General features: G+C 37.8%; 1 protein-coding gene across 1 annotated transcript in view; it reads left to right on the plus strand.

Annotated features, from left to right (window-relative positions):
* MRC1 (mannose receptor C-type 1) overlaps positions 1-12,369 on the plus strand; it is a 96,475-nt gene that overhangs the window by 41,174 nt on the left and 42,932 nt on the right. The window contains exons 8-11 of the mRNA XM_065872619.1: positions 245-402; positions 2,721-2,831; positions 7,683-7,798; positions 11,073-11,221. Of these exons, the coding sequence (XP_065728691.1) occupies positions 245-402; positions 2,721-2,831; positions 7,683-7,798; positions 11,073-11,221 (534 nt within the window). The remainder of the gene's footprint in view (positions 1-244; positions 403-2,720; positions 2,832-7,682; positions 7,799-11,072; positions 11,222-12,369) is intronic.

Raw genomic sequence — 12,369 nt, forward strand, 5'->3', positions numbered from 1 at the left:
CCACAACAGTGAGAGGCCTGCGTACCACCAGAAAAAAAAAAAAAAAATTCGACAACATAAAATGTAGTTGACATCTCAGTCTACAGAGGTAGATCCGTTTAAAGCTCAAGAGGATGGTCTTTCATGCTAGTGATAATATCAAGGGAGTTGTTGATAAAGAACGGGTCTTCTTTTCCTGATAACCTTCTGATGTTTAGAAAGAAAACTTTGGGTAAATGACTTCTGTGTTTTTCTTCCTGTTTAGAGCCAAGTGATGAGTTATGGATTGGCTTAAATGACATCAAGATTCAAATGTACTTTGAATGGAGTGATGGAGCCCCTGTAACATTTACCAAATGGCTTCGTGGAGAACCAAGTCATGAAAACAATAGGCAGGAAGACTGTGCGGTGATGAAAGGCAAAGTAAGGCAACTTTAGTTACTGATATCTAGCAAAAGCCACAGGGAAATTTTCCTGCTGTCCCACTTATTAAGTACGATTGTTTCCATTGTTTCTATTCTACTGAATTGACATAGATCAAGGTTGAACGAGAATTCAGATTTAGTTTTTTGAGTCTCTCTCAATTGTCTGGCACACCCAAGTTCTCAAGAGGACTAGAAAAGCAACAGACAGAAACTTTCATTTCAAAGATGAAATTAACTAATAACGAACGCTCCTATCATTCCTATGCTTGGTTCTAAGTTTGTTTTTTGAAAATTTTTATTGCAGTATAGTTGATTTTCAGTGTTGTGTTAGTGTCTACTGTACAGCAAAGTGAATCAGTTATGCATACACACATATCCGCTCTTTTTTAGCTTCTATTCCCATATAGGTCATTGCAGAGTATTGAGTAGAGTTCCCTGTGCTATACAGCAGGTCCTTATTAGTTATCTATTTTATATATAGTAGTGTGTATATGTCAATCCCAATCTCCCAATTTATCTCTTCCCCCTTTTCCCCCAATAACCATGTTTTCTACATCTGTGACTCTGCTTCTGTTTTGTGGATAAGTTTATTTGTACACGTTTGTTAGATTCCACGTATAAGTGATATATATTTGTCTTTCTGTGTCTGACTTACTTCACTCAGTATGACAATCTCTAGGTCCATCCGTGTTGCTGCAATTGGCATTATTTTGTTCTTTTTCATGGCTAATATGCTGTTGTATATATGTGCCACATCTTTTTTATCCATTCCTCTGTCGATGGACATTTAGGTTGGTTCCATGTCCTGGCCATTGTAAATAGTGCTGCAATGAACATTGGGGTGCATATATCAAATTATAGTTTTCTCTGGGTATATGCCTAGGAGTGGGATTGCTGGGTCATATGGTAGTTTTATTTTTGTTTTTTGGAGGAACCTCCATACTGTTCTCCATAGTGGCTGCACCAATGTACGTTCCCACCGATGGTGTAGGAGGGTTCCCTTTTCTCCACAGGTTTTTATATGGCTTGATTAATCAATTCAGAGCTCTGGTCCTACTTTTAGCTGGTTGCTCTGAGTGGATGGAGACCTAGCTAGATCTACTCTGGGTCCAACAGCCTAGAGTCTGTGCTTGGAGAGCTACAGATTTTTTTTTAGGTTACAAAGAGGTGCCAAATATGAAAAAATGGCTTCCATGTCTTAAATATCACTCTAGCGACTGAAGTATATCATCAAGTGATCTTTTGTTAATAGAGAATGAAGCTGGTGGTTAAGAGGCTTGGTTTTGATGCATGGCTTATTTCGTCATTTGTAAAATAATAATAATAATCATACCCAGCTCATATGGTGGGTGTAAGGATTAAATGGGTTAAGGTGTATAACGTGCACAGTGCCTGGCCCAAACTTCCTGCTCAGTAAGTATTAGCTACTGTTTTTATCATTGTGGTTGTTACCATGGTGATAAATTGAAAGCTTAAGAAAAGAGTATGTGTTAATTATTGAAAGAATAGGCAGAAGTGTGTCCTGGGAAGGGGAAACCAGAGAGCATCCTACTTGTAGGGAACTCAAAAGACAGTATGGCTGAAAGCGTGGAGTGAGAGGTAGAGGGGTGTGTAGGGAAAATACTGGCCACGAGAAAACGTGCATTAGCCTGGGAGTAGCCAGACCTAATCTGCAATTTGCAAATATTACACCGGCTGAAGAGTTGAGTGCCAGGTTGTAGTGGGTACGGAAAACATTTTTCAAGGTGCTTAGCAGTTAAGGGAAGGAGAAGAGAAGTCTTTTAACGTGAAATCTCTAAGGAAGGCAGAAAGGGTGGAATTTGAAGTAGAGTGAAATATGGTACCTTAGCTCCGGGGGGACCCTCATCAATAGAAATGGGAAGAATGGAGGGCAGAAAACTGGTTTCAGGTGTGTTTTCAGGGTGGGCCTTCTTTCTGGGTGGCTTTAAACGTACTCAGTTAACTTGAAAACAACTGCCCATAGGGATGGAAGAGGAGGTAAACCTTCTGTTGGGACCATCTCTTAAGGGCTTATGAGCATTTTTCGTTTCTCTCTAGATCCCCCTCCAGAGTGGCTTGACAGCAAAGATATAAAAAACATACTGGGGCTACAATCTCTTTATATCTTTGTAGCCAAAGTCAAATTTGCAGTTTCCTGGTAAAATGTCCATTTACCTTTCCTTTTCATGGATGCCTTTTTCTCTTAATAACCTCGAATCTTTATTTCCCTTTTCAGAGGTGCAGTTATGAGGAAATAGCACCAAACAACTGATGATCATTGAGTTTTTTTTTTTTTTTTTCCTTTGCTTTCTGCAGGATGGGTACTGGGCGGATCGGGCCTGTGAACAGTCTCTTGGCTACATCTGTAAGATGAAATCACAAACCCAAACTCCAGGAATAGTGGAAGTGGAAACAGGCTGCCAGAGAGTGAGTACAGAAAGCATGCAGTGGTTTCAGATCAGCAGATATGATGTGATAGCTTTATTTTTGTCTGTGAAGGTACTTACTAATAGGGGCCAATTGCTTCACCTTACAGGTAGTGGTAGTCTATGACGCTATGCGTCATCAAGGACATTTCCAGTGGATAACCTTAATTTGCAGATAGCAAACAATCCTTAGTCATTTTTTCCATTTATAATATTTCTGGTGAGCCTGTTTCTGGTGGGGAGTCTTCTCAGTAGATCCCTGAGGATCTGGGAGGCAGGAGGTCTAGACTCTAGTTGGTAGTACCGGGTAGTAACTCAGTTAAACCAAGTCAAACCATGCAGTCCTATCGTGCTTTATTCTCACCTGCACCACAGTTAGTAATACCTCCCCGCAGGTCTTATCTTCCTTTGAGGTTAAAGTAAGTGATTTCTGTGGAGCTGTTTTTAAAAGCAAAATACAGGGCATATGGTTGTCATTTTCCTGTTTGATCGCTGAGTTGCCCATCTTCCTCTTTTTTTCCTTTCTCACTTCTCTTGGATAAAAATAAAGTAGAAGCTGATTTTCTGTCCAAGAGTGTCAAGTTGTGATCAAATCATAACAAACACCAGCATTCATGAAACATACTTGAGTACTGACCAATTAAACCATAAAGAAAAATAGAGCAAACACAGAAAATCATACAGTGAGAGATCGGAAGGATCTTAGTGATGCTTGAAAACCCCCTTTTAATTTTTGTGTTCTGGAAATTTCAGCCCAGAGAAGTGATAACTTTGTATGAGTCACACAGAGGTAAGGCTAGAACCCAAGTTTCCTGCCAAGTACACTTTCACTGCTGGTTTCACTACCAGTACACTTACATATTCTTTACCTGATCATATGCAGGTACAGGAGATTGTCTATTATTGGAATTTTCTATAAGTAATAAACCAATCCTCAAATTTTATTACTTCTACACAATCAAAATTTTGTGTATATTTTTTCTGTGAACTGTCATGTCTATAATGATAAAATCCAATTTAATCATTAGGTTAAATAATAAGAAGAAGAAAATATTGGCCAGCTGTTTGTTGAGTGTGGTTATTATGCTTTCAGTGATCTTAAAAGATAAACATTATGTTTCTAACTAAACAGGAGAAGATACAAGAACTCAGAGATATTAATTTAGCCGGTTTAAAAACACATGCTCTAGGCACTGATTTCCTCAAATCACTGGAAAGTCTAGAAAACAAAGCCACTTGTCAACAAAGGAAGATAATAGTTTTTTTGTCTGGGCCTGGGTACTTGGTGGTGTAGGCATATTTCTGAGAATTCAAAACTACAGGCCTTCTGTCATAAAGATCTGGGATTCAGTTTTCAATTCATTGCTACCTGTATGGGAAACCTTGATGTAAGAAATTAACATGAAGTGCTCTCAAGTTGCTGATATTCCTGGATGTCTGACGGACGCAAATGTAAATCCTCTTTATGCAGAAGTCCTCCTTCCCAGACTGATTGGGAATCCCACAGATGAGTGTGAAATCCAAAATTATAAAACATACCACCAGGAGCTTAGATGGTGGAATTAATGGAGATGACATTAAAGTGAATGTGTATTAAAATGCTTACAGAAATAAAAGGTGGAATTGAAACGATGGACCAGCCACCAAGTTTTGTTATGTGGTGTTTTCATATGATTAAATTATAAATATTTTTTATTTCCATTAAGATTTTTTTGACCCATGAATTATTTAGAAATGTGTGTGTGTGTGTTTTCATAGTGGTAGAATTTGCTGGTAGTGATGGGGATTTGTTTGTGTTTTAGTTCCTAAATAATTGGGAGCTACTGTTGATTTAAATTTCACTGCATTGTGCTCATATAAAGTTTTTGTTGTTATTTGTTGAGATTTTCTTCATTATCTAGTTCATAGTCAGTTTTTATAAATATTCCATCTGTGCTTGAACAGAATGATCTTTGATCTGGGGGTTCAGGGGTCTATATATGGTGACCAGATAAAACTTAGCAATTATATTATCCAGATATTCTATATTTCTAATATTTCGTCTGCTTGACAAAATATTCTCCTTGTAATTGTATCAAGTTTTGATTTATGTACTTTGATCTGTATTATATCTTCTTGGTGAATCAGTCCTTCAACTATGTAATTATTTTCTTCATTCATAGTAATGCTTTTTTATCATAAAGTCAATTTTAAATAATATTAATATTGCCACAGAAACTATCTTTTGCATGGTATTTCCCTGGAACCTCTTTCTCCAGCTGCTTGCTTTTTTTTTTTTTTTTTTTTTTTGCGGTACGCGGGCCTCTCACTGCTGTGGCCTCTCCCATTGCAGAGCACAGGCTCCGGACGCGCCGGCTCAGCAGCCGTGGCTCACGGGCCCAGCCGCTCTCCCGGCCCGGGGCACAAACCCATGTCCCCTGCATCAGCAGGCGGACTCTCAACCACTGCACCACCAGGGAAGCCCCCCCTTATATTTTTAACATGCATTCCTGACTTGAGGTTAACCAATATCTCTCTCTGCCTCGTGAACAAAATGAATGTTAATTATTCCACTCAAACATTCAAAGTTTTTCAAATTTTGAAGTAATGTTAGACTCACAAGAAGTTGAAAAAAAGAGTACCGAGAATTCCCCTGTATCCTCCACTCCACTTCAGCCAATGACAGCATTTTCTCTAACCAGAGTACATGATCACTACAGGTAGTTGGCATGGATACAATATTATTGACTAAACTACAGATCTTATTACTATTCCATTCTTTAACTTCCCACCACCAATTAGGTATCTTTGCTATTTGTCCAGGCAGTTAGACCTGGATTTACTAACATTTATTGACTTCTTTGCTCAGTGTAGACTTTTAGCCCACTTGCTCCTCTTGTCTTTCCTTTCTTGCCAAAGTAAATCTTTTAGAAGTTCTTTGCCTGGGATTTGGGAGTGGAAAACTCTCTGTCTTTGTTTGGAAATCTCTTGAATTCATCTTCACCCTGCATAGTAACTTATGTAGGTCATTTTAGAATTCTAGATTGATAGCTGTTTTCTGACAGCACTTTACATATTATTTCATTTTCTCCTGGCCTTTATTTTTGCCGTTGGAATTCCTACTAGACTAAATCTTTTTTTAAAAAGTGGATACTCTGTATTTTCTCTCTGATTGATTTTAAGATCTCATTTTCTCTGTCTGTAAGTACAGTGTGTTCAGTTTTGGATTTATTTTATTGGTTGCATCTGGTATTGAGTGTGCCTCTTCATTTTGAGGATTTGTATCCTTCCATTCTTGAAAATTACCAGTCATTAATTTTATTCAGTGCTTCTGAAACTTCTCTCAGGTTGATTTTCAACCTTCTTCTCATTGTATCATTTATATTTTCTATCAATATGATTTTTGAAACATCTTTTCATATTCTCATCTCTCCTACATTCAGTCAATTTGCTAATCTTTCTGAAACCATATTTTCTATATTAATCTGGCCATTGAGTTTTTAACTTCATATTTTTCTTTTCTAGAAATTCTTTTTTGTGTGTGTTTGAATCCTCTCATTCTTTGTTCATAGTATTTTGATCTTTCATCATTGATTCTGTTTCTTCTTTTGTCACTTAAATCATCTCAACATGCTTCTTTTTATATTTTTTTCCAGATTGTTTTATTATGTTAACCTGTTGACTCTCCCTTAAAATGAGGCATTTTTCTCACATGGTTTATAATTTTTGATTGTGAGTTTGTCCCCATCCTATCCCCACCCTGACCCTCAAATGTCATAGTCTTACATGACCTGGATTGTGGGAGTATTTCTGTCATGTGGTTTTACACTTTACTTCTCAAAGTGCCTGCAAGATCCTCCTTCTGTAGACTACATTTTACATTTTATTTTTTGGGCTGTCGATTCTCATACAATGTGGAGAGTGTAAAGCTGGGACTGGCACCCATCTATGGCACAGACTTGGTATTTATTTTCAAACAGAAGAATTTTTTTTTCTTCCTTCACCCAGAACCCCAGGCAGGTGACAAGAATCTCTGTCATTTCCTCCTTCTGTGGGTGGAGTTTTCTCACTCTCCTTTCAAAGAGGGGTTACCCTTAGTGGGTATCATCTTTACACAAGGACTTCAGTTCTATCTCCCTGCCTCAGGTGGGCTGATGGCCAAATATCCTAATCTGTATGGACATTAATACCCCAGCCCCTAGACTCTAGGACCTTAATCTTGGTCTGATACATAACCAGGCAACTACAGTCTCAGCTTGTGCATTTTCCATTCCAGCTCTTTAGTTTTCTAGTATTTATTTTTGATACCTGGAGATTTCCCCTTCTTTCTCCCAAACTCTAGTATGGATTTTCTGTTTATTGTTATGTTTTTATTTAGCATGCTTTTATTTCTGTGTGTTTGAAGTGTGGGAGAGGAAGCACATCAAATCATGTTGCCAAAAGTTTGATAAGTGCTATCCTGTGACCAGATGGTACAGCTTTATACTCACCATCTACTACTGGCTTCAATAGGTGACTAGGCTTGTTACTCTGCAAATTATTTCCTGTGGTTACCTATTCTAAAACTGAGATCTTAGCCATTTTGTTCAGTTTCTTGGGTAAACATGTCACAAATCATTTTTGTTGGAAGTTGCATCAGAAGTGGAGAGAATGACTTCCCTCACCCCATTTTGTATCATAATTGCCATTTGAGGAACAATGCACTCCTGTTTTCCTTATTCACATAAATTGTTTTCATTGCATGTCAAATTATTCTTATTTGTGTTCTTTATACACGTCTATTGTTTATCAATTTATGTTTCATCATAGAGGAATTATTAAAATAATATTATATAATAAATATGCATGATAATCTGCTTCATAACATCAACAGGGCTGGAAAAGACATGGCTTCTACTGCTATTTGATTGGACACACACTTTCAACATTTACAGAAGCAAACCAAACCTGTGTGAATGAGAAGGCTTACCTAACAACTATAGAAGACAGGTATGCAATTATTTTCATGTTTTTTAAAAAAATGTATCAAATAATGAACCATTTCCAAAACAGCATATCAATGTGCTCTAAATTTCTGAGTAAATTACATTGAATCTTGAAGTGTGGTTTGTAAATATAGGAGCATTAAAACTCACGTTTTTATTTGGATTCTTCATTGAAAACACAATAAAATATTTTGCTACTTTTAGTAGCATAAAACAATGTTCAGAACAGTTTGCTAATGCTCTGGTAAATGTTGTTTATAGATCTAACTTTATTTTAGATCTATATTTTATTTTAGATCTATATTTAGATCTATATTTATTTTATTTATTTTAGATCTATATTTTATTTTAGATCTATATTTAGAGTATAATTGCTTTACAATGTTGTGTTAGTTTCTGCTGTACAAGGAAGTGAATCAGCTATATGTATACCTATATCCCCTCCCTCTTGGACCTCTCTCCCACCCACCCCCCATCCCACCCATCTAGGTCGTCACAGAGCACCAAGCTGAGCTCCCATGCTATATAGCAGGTTCCCACTAGCTAGCTATTTTACACATGGTAGTGTATTTATGTCAAACCTAATCTCCCAATTTGTCCCACCCTCCCCTTCCCCCCGCTGTGTCCACATGTCCATTCTCTACCTCTACATCTCTATTCCTTCCCTACAGATAGGTTCATCTGTACCATTTTTCTAGATTCCACATATATGCGTTAATATACGATATTTGTTTTTCTCTTTCTGGCTTACTTCACTCTGTATGACAGACTCTAGGACCATCCACGTCTCTACAAATGACCAAATTTTGTTCCTTTTTATGGCTGAGTAATATTCCATTGTATATATGTGCCACATCTTCTTTATCCATTCATCTGTCCATGGACGTTTAGGGTGCTTCCACGTCCTGGCTATTGTAAACAGTCCTGCAATGAACATTGTGGTACATGTCTCTTTTCGAATTATCGTTTTCTCAGGGTATATGCCCAGTAGTGGGATTGCTGGGTCATTTGATAGCTCTATGTTTAGTTTTTTAAGGAACCTCCATACTGTGCTCCATAGTGGCTGTAGCAATTTAAATTCCCACCAACAGTGCAAGAGGGTTCCCTTTTCTCCACACCCTCTCCAGCATTTACTGTTTGTAGATTTTTTGATGATGGCCATTCTGACTGGTGTGAGGTGATACCTCATTGTAGTTTTCATATGCATTTCTCTAATAATTAGTGATGTTGAGCATCCTTTCATGTGCTTCTTGGCCATCTGTATGTCTTCTTTGGTGCAATGTCTATTTAGGTCTTCTTTCCATTTTTTAATTGGGTTGTTTGTTTTTTTGATATTGAGCTCCATGAGAGATCTAACTTTTTAAAAATGTAGCAGATCTCAAATTTTTTAAAGCAAAAAAAGTAAGTAAAATTTGTCATGTCAAAAATCATACTTTCTATCTTTACTACCACCTCCAACAAAAAAGAAGGCAGAGAGATTTACTGAATATTTTATTCATTCTTTCCAGTCTTCCATTCTCTGTTTTGCTTTGCTTTGCTAGGTTTACTAGATTATTAGGTCCAGAAAATGATGTGGACACAGAGAATTTTATGTAACTTTTTTTTTTTTTTTTTTTTGGCGGTACGCGGGCCTCTCCCGTTGCGGAGCACAGGCTCCGGACGCGCAGGCTCAGCGGCCATGGCTTACGGGCCCAGCCGCTCCGCGGCACGCAGGATCCTCCCGGACCGGGGCACGAACCCGTGTCCCCTGCATCGGCAGGCGGACTCTCAACCACTGCGCCACCAGGGAAGCCCTTTATGTAACTTTTAACATCTAGAGTCCCATGTTTCTTTAGGTTTTCTTTTTCTCCTGCTTTTTGCAAAGTACTGGATCAGGCACAGAAGAAACTTAAAAGAAATTTTTAAAAATGTCCATTTGATTGGAAGTAAATAGGTAAAAATCATTGAGATTTAATACAGTAAGTTATATTTATTGACCTTTCAACGCAGACCCAATAAAATGTAGAGGATGCTATTGATATTAAAAATTCTTTGATAAAGTGAAAGATGTCATAGAATTTATATAGTCTTTATAAAAGAACTTGTTTTTCAACATTCTTTTTTCATGTATAATTAAATGTCTGATACATCGTAATACCCTGATACAATGCTAACCTCTGAAAATAAGATCATAGATAATTTTTATCTTACGACCTGGAAGTGAGCTATACATTTTTAAGTACTGTGGGAGCATGTTCTGATCTGTACTGTTGGTCTTTGGTCTACTGGAATAGAGATTTCCCTAGATTTTCTATTTTAAGTTTGCTTCTCCTTATGTGTTTTCTGTGATACTTGTGTTCAGGAACTCACTAACTTTGTGGTTCAATTTGGTTTTGGGGCTTTAAGAAAAATTGAGTTGTTACTTTTTAATTTTTTTGGTTTGTTCAGTTTAGGGAATGAAATTATTCAGACTAGGGTCAAACAAATGTTTTGTTATTGGGGCTTTCTCTCCATTTCCCTCTCTATTCTCGCTGGAGCCATCTACAGCTCCCTTTGTTCCTGGAAACTCTGGACATCACTTTTCTTTTGCTCCAAAGAGATATTTTTTTGCATATGTTGCTGCGTCATTGTCTCTTTATCAATTAAGACAAATTTTGTTTGCCTTACCAACTACATTGTATTATTACCAGATTACGCCAAATATAAGGATGGGATCCAGAGGAGAGCGAACGCTGGAATTTGTGATTCTGCTCCCAGTTCTTTCTAGAGATTGAATCCCTAGTTCTCTGTATTTCTTGATAATTTTCTCTTTTGTTTCAGAGCTGAAAAATGAGAATGAAATTGAGTGGAAAATCCACACAGGTTTTCTAATTGTATTGTCCTCGATAATGTTACAATCTCTCCACTTACTTCACCAAGAATTGTGTAGAGCATTTGAAATATTTGAAAAGTGGACTGATTTTCAAACAATGTATTTTAAAAGGCAATAGTTTTCTCCTTTGCATTTTGAATTCTCTTTCACTTTGAGGAGGAGCAGAGGGACTGGTGAGCAACAGAGAAAAATAGTTTGGGTACATTTGAATGATTTTATTCAATCAGCTGTATGATATTTTTCCTTCATAAGATCACATTTCCTTAGTGAAAATTTGCATTATTTAAATGACATGTAAATAGAACACAATAGGTTTGATTTGCCAACTGAAGTATAGCTCAGGCATACAATTGAGATACTTTTCATGTGGATAATTAGAAAAATTCACATTTTTCTAAAATTTAGTTCTTTTTTTTTTTTTTTTAAGATATGAACAAGCCTTTCTGACTAGTTTGGTTGGATTGAGGCCTGAAAGATATTTTTGGATAGGACTTTCAGATGTACAAAACAAAGGAACTTTTCAGTGGACCATCGCGGAAGGGGTTCAGTTCACCCACTGGAATTCAGATATGCCAGGTATGTTCAGAGCTTTGGTCTTGTTTCAGGTGGTCTGGAGAGCGGACCAAGAATCTGTGTTCTTTTTTGGCCACACCATGTGGCCTGAGGGATCTTAGTTCCCAGAGCAGGGATGGAACCCCTGCCCTCTGCAGTGGAAGCGTGGATTCTTAACCACTGGACCACCAGGGAAGTCCCAGCACTTTGGAATTGAGTTTCCATTTACCCTACACGTCCATCGGGCCAAGCCTGTAATTCCTTCACAGCACCTTTCCAAACAGACTTATGTAAATTAATTGTGCTTTTTAGATTTTATTATCTCATATTTCATTCTCTTTTTGCTTTTCCTTTTAAAAATGTTCCCATTAGTTTGCAGTGGTCTAAGAGAAAACTGCTAGGTTATCTGGTACCGCTCTATTTGAAGTATTTATGAAACAGTGATGAAATCCTAAATGGTCGTAAAGATTCCAAATGGTTAACTTACTTCTGAGAACTTAAAACTGTCCTCAAAGGGTATAAAGCTTTTCAATGTAACTATGAATGGAATTATGACTGCGCTAAATCTGGAACAAGATGTAGTGCTTATGTGGGACTCATTATTTCAATATCTTGAATGGGCTACCCCGTTTAGCCCTTGATATGCCTTGGATTTAATTTTATCCTTATAGGAAACCTGCAAGGTAAGTTTAAGTATCCTCATTGTAAAGAGGTGGAAACTGGAACTTGAAAAATTTATAAGCACGGATTTAGACTAATCTTTGTAATTTCCAAATCCAGGCTGTTTGCACTAAGATCACCCCCCCCCCTATAAATTTTGATTTGCCTTCTTTTCGTTTTTTTTTTTGCGGTACGCGGGCCTCTCACTGTTGTGGCCTCTCCCGTTGCGGAGCACAGGCTCTGGACGCGCAGGCTCAGTGGCCATGGCTCACGGGCCCAGCCGCTCCGCGGCATGTGGGATTTTCCCGGACCGGGCCACGAACCCGTGTCCCCTGCATCGGCAGGCGGACTCTCAACCACTGCGCCACCAGGGAAGCCCGATTTGCCTTCTTTAATAAGAAGTTTCTGAAGTAGACTCTGAAAGGTTCTTTGCTTTCTTTATGCACTGGTGTCTAGCCTATGACATAATTCAGTATGACTGCACTTAGGAAATTCAGCGTCCTTATAGCAAG

The sequence above is a fragment of the Phocoena phocoena genome, chromosome 2 (assembly GCF_963924675.1).
Source record: "Phocoena phocoena chromosome 2, mPhoPho1.1, whole genome shotgun sequence".
Taxonomy (NCBI): domain Eukaryota; kingdom Metazoa; phylum Chordata; class Mammalia; order Artiodactyla; family Phocoenidae; genus Phocoena; species Phocoena phocoena.